Here is a 20163-nt window from a genome sequence, read left to right as displayed (position 1 = left end):
TTAAACATGGAAGTTTCCATCATGTGTTCTTCAAGGAGGTGACAGACACAAAAAAGGATTCTTATTCAGATTAAGTTCTGTAAGACGAAAAGTCTCACAGATCCAGACTTAAGACACAATAAGTCCTCGAGGCGTGAGCTCTGATCCAACTCTTTCTCTGATTGCAGTAAAAGAATGACTTGAATGACTGAATAAAGTGTTGTTTGGATTTTATCAAACTCTGAAGTATTTTCTTTTCCATCTGACTTTTGTATAACAATAATGTATTAAAGACCTCATGAATTTAAAATTAGAGTTTTGTGGCTTTTAGTGCAAGCACTGAGGCCATCATTATGCTAGTGTACTCCTAAAGGTTGACCTAAACTTCCAGCAGCAAGACGAAAGTAATTTATAAAAGTAACTTTTTTTCTGGGAAATGGATTAAAAATGTTGATGATTCATCACACTCACATTACCCACTGCTGAAGTGAAGACCCACAAGGTATTTTAACTGCTTGATTAGAACATCTTAGTGGAAAGACTGGTTATCAGCAAGGTTCTGTGGTCAGTCTGGTCTGGACTGCATTTTGTTAGTGTAACTACTATGGGCTACATCTGTATGTAAGTATTTGATGTGTAAGGTTGGTACTGTATTTTTATTTTATTTTAAAAAGTCTTAATTATTCACTACCCTCATTAAAATTATCATGGTTTGCTGCAATATTTATAGCAAAAAATATCACTAAAAATTGCATAAGGGAAATCACAAATCGCATACTTCTGTACTATTTCACGTAATATTGTAGTGTAAGCAGTGTGCGTATTGTGTTTATACTGAAAATGCAACAAACAAAAGAGTACTACGATGTACTTCTTCATTCGAAATAACAGTGTGTGGAATGTTGGACACTTCATGCACTCAGTGGTCGCAGCTTGCCCTACGTAGGGGTGGGGTTACCTGGCCATGATGCTATCCTGACAAAACAATTGTTAATAATGAAAATGTGGTATCTATAGAAACTTGTGTAAAGACTGCGTCTTGGAAATGTTAGTTGAACGCATCATCCCACGTTGTGTGAACATGTCTGTCATTTGAGATAAAAGTGTTGGACTGAGGATGGCTAATGTCACTTCTGTTAGCTGAAAGACAGCGAATGCTTCTGTGTATTAAAAAAAACAAACATTAGTGTTCCATTTGAGACAACACTACACTTTGAAAATTCATACACTAAATAGCAGAGTGCATAGTAGTGCATGGTGCAAAATTTGAGGCACAGCTTTTGTTTTATGATTAAATGTTTGAAATAGCTCTATGTATTCCAAAAGTAATTCAGGTAAATTTAAGTAAACACAAAAAGTGGCATCCATTTACCTGTATTGACCCAAAAGTATATCAGTGCAGAAGATACTGTAAGAACTATTACCATGTATGTTTTGTAATGTGTACCAAGAGTCTTTATAATTGCTTGTGTATTTAGGGATTCACCAGCCATCTGTATCTAAATACAGACACAGTCCTAATGAATAACACTTGAACCAAATGTCATCAATATGATGCACAGTTATTTTGCCTTAAACAATCTGAGCTCTTTCCAGTATTCACTGTCTAAAATGGAATATAAGATGTCCATTCACATACAGTAGATGTGTTTGTGTTCATGCACATATGTACTGTAACAGATTTTATAAGGGATTCTTTGATTAGCAGTGAAGTGTGGCCTCTTAACACCTTGAGTGCCAGATGTCACATCACCTATATTTGACCCCCTAAGAGTTTTACCGTCCATTAAGGTGAGACTGAAATTACAGTGTTTGGTGCCCTGATTAAAATAGACATGTGAGAATTCCAGCACAGATTAAACGGCTTTGCTTCAGGAGCTGTTAAAACTATTGCTTCTGTCCCTGAAAGACTTATAATTTCTTAATCTTGTTGTTGACTTCATCATTCTTATTAAAGAAGCAACCTGTAGCACCATGCATTTACTGTAACAAAGGCATCTATTTCTGGATGTACATCTCCATTACATACTGTCTACAGTTCAGTGGCCACAAATGGGATTTGGGCTCTTAAGCCACTCTTAAAAAAATTATCAAACCACATAAATGTAATAAAACAATACATATACCGTTCAAATTAATACAAAAATATTCTTGTTGTCAAGTAGTATTGGAACATACTCATAGTAATGTGCTGAACTACACCTGTAGTTATTATACTAGGACACCTGTATAAACTTAAGGGGAACTGACTTCAAACAGCCACTAAAAATCACTTTTGGAGCAGTTGGTGAGAAGTCATTGCACAAATGGCTAAGTGAAATTAGGTCTAGCATAATTTGTTTGCAGTTGCCACTTGGTTTGATATGTTGTTATATAATGAATGATATTCAGACATTTTTAAGTGTGACTTGAGTGTCCGAATACTTATGGAGCCAATTTTTTATTTTTTTTTCACCTAATTTGGAATGCCCAATTCCCAGTGCGCTTTTTTAAGTCCTCGTGGTCGCGTAGTGATTCGCCTCAATCCTGGTGGCGGAGGATGAATCCCAGTTGCCTCCGCGTCTGAGACCATCAACCTGCACCTCTTATCATGTGGCTTGTTGAGCACGTTGCCACGGAGACATAGCGCATGTGGAAGCTTCATGCCATCCACCGCAGCATCCACACTCAACTCACCATTCCACCAAGAACGAACCACATTATGGCGACCACGAGGAGGTTACCCCATGTGACTCTACCCCCCTTGCAACCGGGCCAATTTGGTTGCTTAGGAGACCTGGCTGGAGTCACTCAGCACGCTCTGGGATTCGAACTAGCGAACTCCAGGGGTGGTAGCCAACGTCTTTTACCACTTAGCTACCCAGGCCCCCAATATTTTATTTTGTTAACATTTTGTTTACATTTAGTTACATATATTTTCTCTTCACTGTAAAACTTGCATTGTCACAAGTGACTCTAACTTTTCATTTAATGTAAGTCGCTATTTTGCCCCCATTTTGTGGAACGCAAAATGAGAAAACCTCCAAGGTTTGGGTTCTGATCCCATGAAAACCAAGAAGTAATCGTGTTCACATACAGTAAACAATGGTAAGCATGATTCAGAGGTCACATTTTTGCTCTAAAATAACATTTTTACTCCACGGACAGTTAGGTTTAGGGTTGAGGTTTGGGTTAAGTGTATGGTTAATAAAATATGCATTCCTTCGACTGCATAGTTAAAATAAATAAATAAATAAATAAAATTTAAAAAAAAAAACGCACTTTTTGTGCCATTCTGTGGACATTTCACCCTGAAACTGGAGCTCCATACATACATTCCATACACGACCATATATTCAACAACACTTCCAGCTTAGGCATTTGGGGGTAGCGATTTAAATTTCGGTCAGCGCAGAACTTTCAACTTACTGTCCCCAAATTCTGAGGAACCCCAAACTGTGTCTCAAATATCAGTGTATTCTATTCTTCTATAGGAATCCCTTCTAAATTATAAAATAGAAAAAAAAAGAGATGAACAGAGAGAGAGCTGTTCTCTTATGCAGCAGTGTTAAGACAGTTCCATCACACTCTATACCACACACACACACACACACACACACACACACACCTCATCATTTATGTGCTCATTGAGTAATTAGAGGAACAGAAAAAGGGAAAGAATGGTAATTAACTCCTGGATGCTATTGTTAAGCGTCAGGGATCAAGAGGTCAACACTACATTAATGACGGGCTCATACATCTTATTCACTTACTCCTTCTGCTCTTTTATGGCATCTATTGAAGAACAGTTGTGAGAGTGGCAATAATACATCTGGTTGAGTTAATATGCCTGTATATCTAGGGAAACAGCAAAATAGACCTTATTCACGCTAGCGCCATCTTTGATTTTTAATGGGAATGACAACGAGTCTGTGAGGGACAGACTTATTATCTCTTCAATGGCACGAACGGTATAAAGCTGTAAAAAGCTCCTTGATCACATCTGATTTTCCTCAACTCATTTTGTCTGGAGTTCTTTGTATGCTGAATGTTATTGGAAATATATTTTATCTATGTTTTGTCTGCGGAACGATCCCAAAACACTTTAAACTGCAGTACAACCCACTGAAGAGACTATAAGTCTATCCCTGACAGCCTCGTTGTCATTCCCATTAAAAATCAAAGATGGTGCTAGCGTGAATAAGGTCTATGCAGAATTATGTAAAGTAAGACAGGAAAAATACTTAAAATTGAAATTCTGGGGGGGGGGGGGGGGTCCGCGGCGTTTGTGACAGCTGGGCGGAGAGACTGAAACTCCGGAGGCAGCACACGCACTGGGGTGGGCAGATGTGATGATGAATCGGCGCTCAGTGCTGTTTTTTTAACCGACTGGAAATAGAGAAGAGAGCGGGACAGACGGCCGGTTCCGTTGCAGCGGGAGAATTTTGGGGGGGCAAACATGCAGCGGAACCGGAGGATTCCACTGATGCACGCGCGCTCCACGAGCTGCCTGCTCTTCTGTGTGCTGAGCGCGTGCTGGACGGCGGCGGAGGTGCGGGGGTCCCAATCAGAGATCCCCTTATCAGTGTGAGTAGAAGAGAATAAGAGGCCCTAACAGTTGCATTTAATAATAATAATAATTATATATATATATATATATATATATATATGTGTGTGTGTGTGTGTGTGTGTGTGTGTGTATATATATATAATTCAGATATTTATGTGTAGAGAGGCTAAAACTATCTTTATTGATGGCTTCGGTAGTTTTTTGTTTGTTTGATCTACAGTGCAAATATATAGTAATAGGTTTTTATAATATGTGCATAATGTATGACATGTAGTCTAAATAAGCAGAATATAGAGCAGAAGCCCTGATTATTAAATTCAATATTAATTTCTAAATAATGATTTGGTTGTCTTTTTAGGGTCTAGTTATTTCTAGAGTGCAAATATGAACGGCTTCTGCAATATATACACATTTCATTATATAAATATCTGCAAATAGAGAAGAAGCATTATGCATATAGTGTAAAATAATTGCATTTAATGTCTATTTATAAAAAGAGAGTTTAAATCATTTATGGTGGCTTTGGTGGTATGTTAAAGATCTAGTTATTACTAAAATAACTCCTTTTTTCTTAAGTTGATATAAATGAGAAACATGAAGGAGAAAAAAAAACTGTATCATACATATCATTTAACATAAAGACCTTAATGCTTGTCTATATAAAGGAAACAATTCTCATTTATTACATTAGCTTTTGTCAACTGTTTTATTCCTAATTTGTCATTATAATATTGCTCAAACTTGCTGGCATATGGTGGCATAATTTGTTGTGATTTTGTGTGATTAAAAGAGTTCTTCCCCCAACAGGGTTAAACTGTGGGCTTCAGCGTTTGGTGGTGAAATAAAATCAATAGCGTCAAAATACTCAGGATCTCAGCTCTTACAAAAGGTATTTCCCCTCACACACACACATACGCTGACACACATCTCCTTGGCTTACATGAATACAGATGGTTTGCTGTACAACATTCAGGTGTATAATCAGAGACTCGAGTGAGTAAGTGTGTATGAGTGGGGTGTTTTGGATAAGGCTCATTTCATTCAGTTTCTCTCCCCCCGATCTGTCTCTTGCACCTTCCAACACCTAAACACCTGGATAGCTGGAAGAGATAAATAGAATAATTGAATGTGTGTATAAATGACAAAGGAGCATCTAATGATGCAGAACACACTTTGGCCACACCGTGTCAGCAGAGAGACTTAAATTATGAACTGAGTGTTTAAAATCTTTGTCAGTTTTAGAGGGTTCTGATTTTAAGGCTTGCGTTTTGATTTGAGGCATTTACAGGCATAAAATGTTGTACTTTTCTATAGATTGAATACATTATTATGCTCTTTCATTTTGGACTGTAAAAGCCGTAAAAGGGGGAAATTAGAAGCAGACAGTATAAAGCAGGTTTCTACATAAAACAACTCTTGTGGTTATTAAATTATATGCATTTTCCCAGCTCTTTATTTTGAAATTTAGACTAAAAATAAGATGGTCACTATAGTTTTGTTTACATTGTGGTGTCTTTTTGGTAACTTTGATGGTTTAGACTATACTCAATAGTTTTTACTTTCGATATGGCAATGATTCCCTACTGATTACGCAATACCAGATAAGCCAACAACAGAAAAAGTGGACGGAAACCAAATACTAATATTAATATTTTAATATTAAAGTTCACATATATTGACTGCTGGTGTGTGACATACAGTAGTGCTGATGTTTGCAGATAAAGGTAGCCCACCCCATAGACAGTGTGCAGTGTTGTAGATATTAGTGTTATTTGAATGCACAATGCACTGGCGTTATATACTACAGAACATATTTAATTTCCTCTCAGTTTCTATTGAAGGAAAAACAGAGATGTATGTTTGGAGATAAACCCCTCTGTCTGTCTGTCTCTCTCTCTCTCTGAAGTATTAATAAGTCTCTCAGTGTTGTTGTGAGATAAGAGCAGAGCTCTCATCATCAGCACACATGTTATCATTGTAATTACCTTCTCACAGAATGCGCGTACGTGACTCCTCAACTGAACTACCTTGGGTTTGTTTATAAAACAGCAAAAATGACTGCAACTGAGGTTTGTAGAATAACAGCTGAGAATTATGGCAGTGTTCATGTGTGATTTCGTTGTGAGTGCGAGGTATATAAAGATTCTCTAAATGACTGTATCTCTCTTTGTGTATGTGAGTTTTTGTACAATAGAAATAGTACATATAAAAGAGTCAGTTTTGCGTGACCACAAATAATTGTTTACCTAAAACAAATGAATTTTTATTTAACGACTGATCTGAGACCAGTGTTGTCTTAAATTCTCTCATAATAAAGAAAACGTTCACCCAAAAATGAACATTCTGTCATTATTAACTTACCTTCATGTCACTCCAAACCTGTATGCTGTTATTTGTTCTGTGGAGAAAAAAAATAAAAATTTTTGAAGAATCTTATCATAGCTCTTTAATAAAAACCCGTAGTGACCACATCCGTGAAGCATCTAAAAGGACAATAAAATAGAAGTACCTTAAAAGTAGTCCAAATCACTTGTGCGCTATATTCTTTAGTCTTCTAAAACTATATGATAGCTTTGTGTGAGGAACAGACCATGTTAGACCAAGTTCAGAATATTGCAAATCGGAATCGCAAAAAAAATTCAAGAATAAAGCAGCGTTTGCATCCATGTTTTTAAGAAAACTAAATCGTCACTTCTCGGGAAATTAGTGCAAAATACAAATTAAAATGGAAGTTGAAGGTGCTGTGGCTCTTTTTTTATTAAATGTAATAAATTATTTGCAATTTATCCTATATAAATTCTATGGGGGTATTTACATTGGGTCACTTTATGTGTTTTTACTGATCGGATTGCTATCCGATTGAATACGCACATTCCATTTTCACTTGGCCCAATCAATGTGTCTCCACCAAACGAATATAAATCCGATCTTTAATTTCCCGTGCAATATGCAAATAAGTTCACTTCTGTGATTATGCTAATGCCAGGCAGCAAATTTAAAATATGTGATTTATTATTTAATTCCAAGTGGCTCTGTACTGTGCGCAGGTATCTGTGTGTGTGGGCGCTATGTATTTTTCCCCTCGGGGCTTGTCGTAGGTAAGATGCATCAGCTGCGCTTATTGTCAGTGTTTAGTTTCAGTTTCTTCAGTGATCTGCATAAAAAAAAAAGGTTGTGTCTCCTACAACGTGCATCCTGTGGACTATATTTTATCATGCTTTTTTGTCCAATTTGAAGCTTGACAGACATGGTCCCTGTTGTTTGGAAAAATGTTCTCCTTTTGTCTTCCACTGAAAAAATAACAGAATGCAGTTTTGGAAAGTTATGAGGCAGTGTAAATAATGTCAGAATTTTTTATTTTTGGGTAAACTACTAATGTGTTACTAATGTAATTTTTTATTTGGAATCTGTTCCCAGTTCAGTTCTAAAGTAAATCTTCAACCTTAAGGTCATGTCCACACTAATCCGTTAAAATTTGAAAACTCTGTTTTCAGTTTTCTAAAGGCATCGATTTCCAAAGTACGCAGTTATGGAGAGCATTTTCTAAAATCTCACTTTTTTCAGTGCTGTTCCAGTGTGAATGAGAGCCATATACGTCATGAAATTAATGCATTTTCAAAGTGTGGATGTGGCCTAAGTGTTAATAATGAACTTGTTCCATCATCCAAAAAAGAATTCCCCTTACATTTACACATTGTAAAATGTCCCAGCCAGTTGTGTTCTCTCGTTATTGCTGTTTCTGCATATGTTTGCACTTTTTCCCCATCATCTTGCTCAGTGGGCGTGACCGATGGGTGGGGCACATTGCCAATAAACTGTCTTTCCGAGGAAGTGGAAGCAGAATGGGAGGGATGAGGCAGCAGGCCGGTTCATTATGGAGGATCGTTAATGGTGATCATTAAGCTTGTTATGCAAAATTACCTGATTTTTACACAGAGGAAAAACAGCCATACAAATGTTACCCTTTGTTGCTTCCAACTGTGTTTCATTGCTGAAGTTTCCACATCGTAGCAACAAAATAACAGATTGTTCAAATACATTACCATTAAACATCATTACAGTGAACAATTTTGCAGCATCTTGAGAATATTATGGCAAAAACCTTGTTAATGTTTACAGTGTCTTGTCCAAATGCTGTGTAGGAACATACGGAAGAGTCGGGTACACTCCCCGGGACTATTTTGTTACGGTGTTTTGAATCAGTGGGACGATCATCACTATTGATGAGTGCAGTATTAATGGCTTTGATTATGGCTTTTTGGACTGGGGAGGGTGCCAGGAAAGAGGGTGAGGGGTGGGGAGGCAGGACAAGCGTGAAATGAACTGTTCTGCCTCAATAACTCTCCATGGTCTCTCTCTTGAAGTGGTAATTTGCTGTATGGTGTCGAGATGTGCGTGTGCGAAGGGGGTGGTGGAGTAGAAAACATGTTTGGGGCGAGTTGTGCGAAAGTGTTTTTTTCATGGAAATTGATGTCCTATATTGTCTAAAAAATGAGAATGTATATGACTGCCTAAGGGAAAGTGTATATGTAAGGTACTGTAACTGGTCACCGTTAATTTTTAAGCAATTTTCCCCATTTTTAATTAGATATTTTCTATTTATTTGGATATTGTTTTTTTTTTCAATAACAGGCCTACTGATAATTTATTGTTATTATAATAACATTATATTATTATTGATTATTAATTATTGTAATTTTTATTAGTATATTCATAATGAATATTATGTTTTTATTTTTTTGTAAGATTATTCCTTATTGTATTAAAAACAGAAATACAACACCAATTCAAAATCAGTTCTACAGATAGAAACTTAAACATAAAAATAATCTGTACTGGTATCAGTCGTGAAAAATATTCTTTCTTTTTTATAATCTCTATCAATATATATTTTAACTGTCTTGATGTGACAAATGCATTTTTAAAAGTGCACATACAGGTATTCCATGTAGTCTCAATTAATATGATCATAAAAGCTACATGCACAATTATTATTAAAAAAATAAATATAAATAAAATGCTGTTTAAAATAGTTTTAGATGAGATAGTTGTAGATCGAAGAAAGCATGTCACAACACAGGACATGTCAAGTTTCCAAAAGTATTTCATATCAACTACCCATATCTGTTTTGTTAACTGGAAACATTTTTTATTATTATTATTTATTTATATATTTTATTTAATCAGAAAGGCTTTTTTGAAAGTAGAAGGTGTTTCCATTGAATTCCATGTAGTCTTGGAAGAAAGAAAAAAAGATAGAGAGACATGTATGTATGAATATCTGTTTTGCTTACTTAAGCCTTTTTTTAAGCTGAAACGGCTGTGTTGTAAAGACTGTGTTGTTTGAAACTGTACCTGAGTGTGCCTGAATAGTCTTAAAATCACAATGCCCGTTGAGTGGTGTTGCTTCAGGTGTCGCTTGTACTACAGACTCAGCGATATCAGTGGTGTAGTTCATTATCCTGACTTGCCCAAGCTTGACACCTTACTATCTTTCTCCTCAATTCTGACTCCATTTCAATAACCCTCCACCAGTGCCAGGCCCTTTCGACAAGCCACGCCCAGCTTCCCCAAAACAGCCCACCCACAACGCCTGCCACCGACCAATAACAGACACTGCAGCAGCAGCTCCACCAATGACGGACACGAGATAGAGCGGGAGAGGATTTGTCTTATCAGCCAATCAGTGCGCGGCTGCTGTCAGCGCGAGGAGCAGCACAGCACGCTTACATGAATGCTTGTAGCACTGAACTCGAGGAGAACGACAGCTGTATTAAAACAAAGACTATGCTGCAAAGCGCAGGTCATAGAGACTCGTGGAGACCTGCGCTTCCAGCCCCCGTCTGTCCATCAAAGTCTTGCGTCATTATTTCAACTTGTCTCGTCCCTCCATCTTCCACTACCACACGCGACTGCCTCCGGCAGATTTGCATGTACGTCTACATGTCCACCATCCCAGTTTACTATTTACTGATTATTGACAAATTAACTTGTCATGCTGGTTATTGATCTCTTAAACACATATCTGTTGGCAGTGTATCCTTTTTTGTCTATCATATGGCAAAATGATATGATCCCCCCCCACATAGGCTATTCTTTGGCAAAGCAGATATTTGCTTATGAGGTCATTAGGTGGAGCTGCCTAAATTATCTATGTGAGATATTATGTGAGAATTTTTAAACCTCAACGCGAAATACACAGCATAAATAGAAATGTCTGTTTCGAGAAGCGATCGCTTTATTGACCATCAGAATAAATGAGCAGTATTTAAAAGGGAGCTCAAAAATATAGCTTACCGTTAATATTAGTACAAATAAATTAGTTTTCATTTATTTTAATATGAGCAATATCGTTGTTCTCTTAATGTTATAATGTTTCCTATGTGTGTTTTTTTTTTTTTAGATTTAAAAATAGAATAACTTACATTTTCATTTTCTATTAATACAATTGCCAGACAAGCTGCATTAAAACATGTCATGAGTTTTTACAAGTGTTAATGGACTTAAAGAGAACTTTGTGCACATTTGTGATTTTAAAGGTATTTGTGTTTTCAGATCGATGTTTTTTAAATGTTTTTATCGTCCACTTGATCTAATCCAGCCTTGAGCACACGTAACGCGCACAATTTCCCTCTGTTCTTCTCACACTGCATGTTGCGTTAATTTTTTAATTCATTTGTTTATCTTTAGAAATACAAGGAATATGAGAAGTCGGTGCGGATAGAGGACATTGACGGCGCAAAACTTGTGAAGAACCTGGCGCAGAATATGGAGGAAATGTTTCGAAGGAAAGCGGAGGCCACACGAGTAAGTCTAAACGTTGTAGACTGATGTTTAATTAACTAAAATTAAGAGTAAATTAAATTCATGAGTCTAGTTAGGGTTTTCAGCAATTTTCCAACAAATATCAGAGCCTTAATGAAAAAAGAACTAGCCTTTAATAAATACAATGTGTTAATAAGTAGGCCTAAAAATAATTATTATTAGCCTTTTAGGCTATTAGACTTATTGTTGTTGCCGCTGATGTTTTATAGCTATATAGCCTATTGTGTAAGAATTCTGCACGAATTGTGTAAATGTTTCATTCAGAATTTTTCATTACTCATTTATTTTCTTTGATGCTGCACTTTACGACTAAGATATTTATTACCAACGTATAAACGCATCTCGATTAAAGCGTCTCCCTTCTATAGTATACTGTAGAAGACCATATTTCCCATCCAGTCTTTAATTGCCTGTATGTGTGTGTGGAGGAGATAGTCTTATCTAACTCCTGCAGATACACACTGTCATTCTCCCTCTAAGTTTATGTTGCAATGGAGTCGATTAACCATGAAAGGATAAAAGAATAATAAAATACACCTCATCCATGTGTACTGATTTTATAAAACGAATGCACATGTATTTGTGGAAAACACCACAAATCTGCACTTTTGCCGGATTTGAAAGCAGCTGATGCCATTTACACCACAGAAACGTAGACCCGGAGTATTTTACCTTACCTATATATATATATATATATAATTTTCTTTTCTTTCTTTCTTTCTTTCTTTCTTTATTTATTGTAGCCTTTTTCGGTTTTCTATTTACTCTGCTGTAATTTTCGGGGAAAATTCGTCTCGCGCAAGACTCTGAAAATGTAAAAAAAAAAAAAAAAAAAAAAAAGGATTCCCTTCCCTAAGCAGTAGCTAACCTCATTTTCATTTTACTATACTGAGCAGCTTGGTGTAATATGTCTATTTTCAGAGGGCGTTTATAAAGTTGGCACAAAGCCTTGTTTTTGTTTATGTTGCTATAATTTCCCTGAAACGCGACAGATATTAATTTTTTTCTAAAGCGCTTTGCGGATTGGAAGCAATTATAGCACAAAGTAACTAAACATACACGCCAGCACTTTTCAATGACGACAAAGCATACACTGTCCTTTAGCGTGTCAGTGTCTCTCTCTCCCTCTTTCTCTCTCTCTTTCTCAAACACACATACATGTAGCACCTGTGAGTTGACATTGAGCGCAAGGAAACAACACAAAAAAGAAAAAAAACAGGTATAAAAAAAATAGCAGGTATAAAGATCATATTGCCCTGTTTTTCTCTAAAAGAATCTAAATAACATTTATAATAACTTTAATTAATGAATCATTAACAAAATAAAAATAAAAAACAGTCCTTGTGAATTCTATAGGCCTACTGTATCAATAGCCTATGAATCAAAGTTTCATTACTCTTCTAACTTGCTGTTTTGAATGTTTAATTCTTAAAGATAGCTATATAAATAGTTATATATACTATAAATATAGATACTGTATATGCATGTAACGAAAGTATTTATAAAGTAATTAATGAGAGTCTTTGAGATAGCTAAAGAGTAAAAACAAATCTGCTTGTTTAAAATCTGCTGCATAAAGACCATGTGATTTGTCAGGAACAAATCTGGATATGCTGTCAATTATGTTAAAACCTGCTACATGGGCCTTTTATTGTTCTCTGTGTCATGTCACTCATGTATAGAGGCTTGTAGAAGCAGCAGAAGAGGCTCATCTTCAGCACGAGGAAAACCCTGACCTACAGGTGAGAGAGTGTGTCAGTTATGTATTTGCTGCATTATAAGAGGAAATTTCAGCACCATGGACAGATCTCATTCACATGGAACATAAATACAGTATAAACAGTATACACATAATATGGTATATATTTTAATGTTCCATGTTTTGATTAATATTTAACAGAATCTAATCGAATCAAATATAATAGAATATAATCTTATGGGATTTTCTTTTTTAATAAAGCCCCTGCACTTTTTGCCATAACGTTGTGGCCTTGCTCTATATGCAAATATCCTGTATGTGACCTCCAGCTTAGATCTCTCTCTCTCTCTCTCTCTCTCTCTCTCTCTCTCTCTCTCTCTCTATATATATATATATATATATGTATATGTATATGTGTGTGTGTGTGTGTGTGTGCGTGTGTGTGCGTGTGTGTGTGTGTGTTGGAAAGCCCTCCCCTCTCCGGCCTCCACACTCTGACTAAGATAAATGACTCCACATTGGCTGCGCTATTCAGGGACAAATGGAAAATTCACTGAAGCAAAATACGTTTAAAATAATGGTAACCCCCCTCAAATAACGAATTCATGCAATTATGCACTCATACGTAGGAATACATTTCCAATGTTTCATAAACTCTGAATTTTTTAATCCACGTAAATAATTACAGTGAAAGAGTCGGTTTGCAGCCTCTTTTTTATATGTAGTTTTTACAAGCTGTATCCGGATGGTTTTAAAATACCAACAAATCCTTGGCAATATTTAAAGTTTCAATGTGTCTATGTGACTAAACGGAACATTACACCCAAGGATGTTTATTTTAGAGTTTACTTTAGAACTCTCTATTCTCACACACTCATTTTTACAAACTTATTCTTTTGCTCATGTGACACACAGATCAGTCCTGTTGATTAATAATAATAGTGTATTTATGAGTAATCTGATAGATAGACAGACAGACAGATAGATAGATAGATGATAGATAGATAGATAGATAGATAACTAAATTTAATTACACCAAATATGCACTGAAATAAAAATAGTGAGAAAATAATTCTTTTATTATTATATTATTTAAAAATTTTCCTCACATGTGTTTATATAAAAACACACCTTTCAGTGAATGCTCTGAGATCTGGTTGAAATAGTTCTGACCGTGATGAGAAGTTCTGACTCAGAACCCACTGACACCTGCACTCAGTCGGGTGTACAGCACCTGCTCCTGGTGTTTGTTGATAACCCTCAAAAGCTTGTCGCAGTACTGTCAGAAATGCTGAGTGTGGAGCGTTTCTCCACTGCCTCGCTCCACTCCCCTCCAACCCCCCAGGGGTGTATCACTGGAGCGCCCAGCCGTGGTATGAGCTGTCATTGCTGGGCTTTGTAGTGATGCCCCCCTCCCCACCCAAACATGAACGTTTAGCCAAATGGTGCAACGTGCACACACACACACACACACACACACACACACACATGTTGGTGTGGCTATCCTTATGAGGACTCTCCATAGACAAAATGATTTTTATACTGTATGAACTATAAATTCTATCCCCTAACCCTAACCCTCACAAAAAACTTTCTGCATTTTTACATTAAAAAAAAACATAGTTTAGTATGTTTTTTAAGCAATTTGAATTATGGTGACACTAGAAATGTCCTCATAAACCACATTTATAGCATAATACCCTTGTAATTACTAGTTTGTAACCTAAAAATTTTTCATCGTAAACCACCCTAACCCGCCCACACACACACCACTTAATGGTAAACACAAAGGTTTAACCAAGTACACTCACCCTACCGATAGATAGCCTCTTTTCACAAAATGACCTCTGGTCCAGTAAAGTGAGAGGTAGTTTAATCATGCCGTGCCTCTTGACATGAACTAAATGTTCTTAGTGAGTTATCCTTTATAGTTCGGCCATAGAGTGAGGTGCCAGCATACAATTTTGTAGCTGTAGAGTTCATAAACTGCAATTTTGTTTTAATGGTTTAATCCAAACTGTTTATGTATTTGGAAATAAAATAACACAGGTAACACTATACAATAAGGCTGTTAATTTCAACATTTTTATAATTAAAAGTTGTATACATTAGCACTGCTTAATGCATTCTGAATTAACATGAACTAACAACGAACAACTGTGTTTTCATAAATTAATATAACCAAGATTATACATTCTATAAAATAATAGTGTTCATTGTTAATGCATTAGATATTATGAACTTACGTTAACAAATAGAACCTTATTGTAAAGTGTACCAAAACAGAAATGAGATCACTTGCATTTTCTCAGTTGTTTCTCCTAGACAGCAATTGTATTAAATGGAGAGTAAATAGAGTGCTCCTGATTCACATATTTTTATCCTGAGAAAAAGCTCAGTAATTTCACTTGTCTCCTCTAGAGTTTCAGAGATCCCAACAATGTCTTAAAGTGTGCTCGGATTTGCCAAGATAACAAGATCTGCTTTCAAACATTATTATGAACTCAAACCTTTCTCATCAAATTATTCCGAGACTAAACTTTTTGAGCTAAACCATAAACATTCATTTTACAGCTCTATACCCTTACTGGTTTATTAAGTTTAGTAAGTTTAGTAAGTCTAAGTATGTAAGTAAGTTAAACAAAAATGAGATTAAGCTGAAAAAAAAAAAAAAAACTTGTGCATACCACAACCCCAGTGAATGAATGTTTGTAATATACACTACTAATATAAAACACTACTAATATAAAATGTTCCTTTTTCATTCACTCTTTCTGTGACACGTTCCATAGTTCGTTTATTTGAACTATATTTGTTTCGTACAGTATGAGTATTTCAACGCGGTTCTGATAAACGAAGTGGATGAAGATGGGAACAGTGTGGAGTTGGGAGGAGAGTTCATCCTGGAACCTAACGATCATTTCAATAACCTGTCCGTCAACCTCAGCCTCAGTGTGGTGCAGGTGCCAACTAACATGTACAATAAAGGTAATGCATCCTGTTTTTAACTGGGCACACAGAACATGAAGTTCAGTGTTGCCTGCTAAAATCAGAAGATGTTTTTTGTTATTTTGAGCAAATTGGGGAATAATTGTGGTCATTTATTACAGTAGCAGAGAGAGAGAGAGAGAGAGTGAGAAAACAATATGCACCTTCCCTAAGAATTTTAAAGGTGTTATGTTTTCGATGTTAGAAGTGTATGACTTTTTTGGGATGTTAAAATACCCTCTCTTAATCCACCTTAATATCAGAAACAACATAAAGCCATTTATTGACTGATTTTTCTAAAAAGTGTAAACATTGTGTTTCTGTAGTGCTTTCAAACCTTTGGCCTCCAATTGGCTGACCAAATGCAGATAGAAATAGTGTTCAGGAAACCTCTTTGAAAATATACAATAAACATTCTGATATATATATATATATATATATTTTACGTATATGCACATAAATATACATTATACACTGGCAGCCAAAAGTTTGGAATAATGTACAGATTTTGCTTTTATGGAAAGAAATTGGTACATTTATTCACCAAAGTGGTATTCAACTGATGTATAGTCAGGACATTAATAACATGAAAAATTAATATTACAATTTGAAAAAAAAATTCAGAACTTCAAAGTGTTCTCATCAAAATATCCTCCACGTGCAGCAATGACAGCTTTGCAGATCCTTGGCATTCTAGCTATCAGTTTGTCCAGATACTCAGGTGACATTTTACCCCACGCTTCCTGTAGCACTTGCTATAGATGTGGCTGTCTTGTCGGGCACTTCTCATGCACCTCCAAGTGTAGCTGATCCCACAAAAGCTCAATGTGGTTAAAATCCATAACACTCTTTTCCAATTATCTGTTGTTCAATGTTTGTGTTTCTTTGCTCACACTAACCTTTTCTTTTTGATTTCTGTTTCAAAAGTGGCTTTTTCTTTGCAATTCTTCTCATAAGGCCTGCATCCCTGAGTCTTCTCTTTAATGTTGTACATGAAACTGGTGTTGAGCGGGTAGAATTCAATGAAGCTGTCAGCTGAGGACAAGTGAGGCGTCTGTTTCTCAAACTAGAGACTCTGATGTACTTATCCTCTTGTTTAGTTGTACATCTGGCCTTCCACATCTCTTTCTGTCCTTGTCAGAGCCAGTTGTCCTTTGTCTTTGAAGACTGTAGTGTACAACTTTGTATGAAATCTTCAGTTTTTTGGCAATTTCAAGCATTGTATAGCCTTCATTCAACAAAACAGTTTATAGAGAAAGCTGTTTCTTTTGCCACAGTATGCAATAGACTGGCATGTCTTTGCCATTAGGTCAAAAATGGCAAAGACATGCCAGTCTATTGCATACTGTGGCAACTCAAAAACAAACACAAAGACAATGTTAAGCTTCATTTAATGAACCAAATAGCTTTCAACTGTGATATAATGGTAAGTGATTTTCTAGTACTAAATTAGCAATTTAGCATGATTACTCAAGGATAAGGTGTTGGAGTGATGGCTGCTGGAAATGGGGCCTTTCTAGATCTGATCAAAAATGACTTTTTTCAAATAGTGATGGTGCTGTTTTTAACATCAGTAATGTCCTGACTATACTTTGTGATCAGTTGAATGCCACTTTGGTGAATTAAAGTACCAATTTCCTTCAGAAACAGCAAAATCTGTACATCATTCCAAACTTTTGGCCGCCAGTGTATATTATAATAAGATGTATAACAAATGTGCAATGCACTGTATGTAAATATATTATAAAATAATACATTTTGCAATTCCATTTGAGGATGACAATGAAATTACCCTCACCTTTAAAATACTTTGTCCTACGCCAGTTTAATATGCAAAATAAGTAATGCATTCGTAGGTTGATTACCCAAAAAAGTGTAAAACTGTGGCTCTGTGGTGCTTTTAAATGTTGCTTTGTATGTTTGAGCATCCCGACCTGGGGTGCGTTTCCTGTACAAAGATGTAACTCGTGTAACCTCCATAGTATGATGCATCGTTGGAAAAATCAACCATCACGACTGTTTCCAGAAACAGAAGTTACTATCGCACATCCATTGTTTGAACCACGTTCAACAACAGAGCTGTCATTAATGACTGTTGTTAATGGTAGAGTAATAACTACCACAAATATTAAATTATAATTACTCACGGACACCAGAAAGCCGTTTAATGCGTGAAAGCTGCTGAAAACACCAAAGCACTTTGTAATGCGACAGACTGATATGCTGCAATAGTGGAGTTTCCCTCTACACCAGACTTAGGTGTTCCCCTTATGCACTTGAGCATACACGCACATGCGCACTCTTCAGAAACACATTAAAAAAGCTGTGTTCTCTTACTGAAACCGTGTGTGATAAAGTGCTTTCTTTTAACATTTCCTGATGATTATTTGTCTATATCAGCATTTTCTCATTGCACAATAGTCTTTGTCTCTTAATACATATTTCTTCTAATCAATGTATTGACATTTTATGACGTTTTAGTCTAGGATAGCCCCTCTGTTTCCCAATGGAACGTGACCCTCAATGCAGAGTGAAATATAGAGAGAGAAAGATAAGTTATTGTGTCATAGAGCAGCGAGAATAGCCAAGCACCTCAGGTCATTCAGAAGTTACTGATCCAGGAACAAACTTCTCAGTGTCACTGAAGCACTATGAGTCAATAACTACCTGGGGACGATGCAATGAACAAAGCCAAGGGCTCAATGCCCCTGTGAAGAGTGTGGTGAGAACAGAGTAATCACTCTTAAAGTAGCTGCTCCTTTGTTATCTATGGTAGCTTCAGTGGGTGCTCACACATGCTGTGTGCACCTTGTCCCTTTGTGTGCACCCATAATAGCCTTTCATTGGCATCGCTTTGTATGCTGGAGGACAAAGGAGAGAGTTGTTTTTTTTATGGATTCAGGTTGGACTACAAGCAAAAGGAGGGGTGGAACTATGGTGTGATTTAACTGCTCTGCTTGTGTCTTGTAATACCACAAATGGAATTAGGGTTTAAATTCAAATTAGAACTGTGTTTTAGCAGTTATTGCAAATGATGTTTCAAATTAATTTTGTACTCTTTAGCTCTATCTATCTGTATATACAGTATTTGGACACTTAAACCACACTTAGATAAGGACACTTTAGAGCAAAACATATGACAAAAAGCATTTTGTAATGTTTTAAATACTAAAACAATAGATATAATGTTCAAAATGAAGACAAAAAGTACTTTGGCACTTATAGTTAATGTGCTGAACTATATCTGTAGTTACTCTCCTAGGACACCTGTGTGAACTTGATAGGAACTTCATACATCCACTAAAAATCCCTTTGACACCAGATGATTAAAAGTCATTACAAAAATGACTCAGAAAAAGAAGGTTGACTTGGTTTGACATTCATAAATTTATGAGGCTTAAAAAGTGTGGCTTCTAAATACTATTTGGGGTGAATGTATATCCTATCCTGTCTTTTTCACACTCTCTCTCTTCATCCTTTTAGACCCTGATATAGTTAATGGAGTCTATTGGTCGGAAGCCTTGAACAAAGTTTTTGTGGATAACTACAAAAGAGACCCATCCCTTATTTGGCAATACTTTGGAAGTGCTAAAGGTTTCTTCCGACAATACCCAGGTACGTAATGTGTGTGGAATGTCAGCGCTAGAAATTGATGAAGATCAAACTGGCTGATTTCGCTAATGTTTTAATTTTACAGACCATCAGAGAGGACATAAAGAAAATTCATTCCATTAATCATTGCCTTTGCCGGAGTTATATAACTAAATCACATCTTACGTCTTGTAGCATTATTGTAGAGAATTTACATATATAAGCTCTTTGTGCTAAATGGATGACAATGTGGTTATTGAACTCCTCTGTGGAGATGTACTTCCACAAACTACAAATCTGTACACTATAGAACTGTAAACGGTAAAACATTAAATGACAAGACTTAAACTGAAATTGTTCTGAGATACATGCTGTAGATATGAGAAAAATAAAACATTTGAGTTAAAGATTTAAACGTATAATTTAAACATGATAAAAAAGATCTTTATGCATGTTTGTTTTAAGGTGTAAAGTGGCATCCAGATGAACACGGAGTCATCGCATTTGACTGCAGAAACAGAAAATGGTATGA

The 20163-nt window shown here is 36.1% G+C and overlaps 1 protein-coding gene across 1 annotated transcript in view; it reads left to right on the top strand.

Annotated features, from left to right (window-relative positions):
* The first annotated feature begins 4381 nt into the window (after window positions 1–4381).
* cacna2d3 (calcium channel, voltage dependent, alpha2/delta subunit 3) overlaps window positions 4382–20163 on the top strand; it is a 71883-nt gene continuing 56101 nt past the window's right edge. The window contains exons 1-7 of the mRNA XM_051675490.1: window positions 4382–4545; window positions 5336–5417; window positions 11219–11335; window positions 13036–13095; window positions 15878–16040; window positions 19524–19655; window positions 20097–20157. Coding sequence (XP_051531450.1) covers window positions 4418–4545; window positions 5336–5417; window positions 11219–11335; window positions 13036–13095; window positions 15878–16040; window positions 19524–19655; window positions 20097–20157 — 743 coding nt within the window. The 5' untranslated portion in view covers window positions 4382–4417. The remainder of the gene's footprint in view (window positions 4546–5335; window positions 5418–11218; window positions 11336–13035; window positions 13096–15877; window positions 16041–19523; window positions 19656–20096; window positions 20158–20163) is intronic.

Source organism: Myxocyprinus asiaticus, chromosome 37 (genome assembly GCF_019703515.2).
Source record: "Myxocyprinus asiaticus isolate MX2 ecotype Aquarium Trade chromosome 37, UBuf_Myxa_2, whole genome shotgun sequence".
Classification (NCBI taxonomy): Eukaryota; Metazoa; Chordata; class Actinopteri; order Cypriniformes; family Catostomidae; genus Myxocyprinus; species Myxocyprinus asiaticus.
This window is presented reverse-complemented; position numbering and strand designations above follow the sequence as displayed.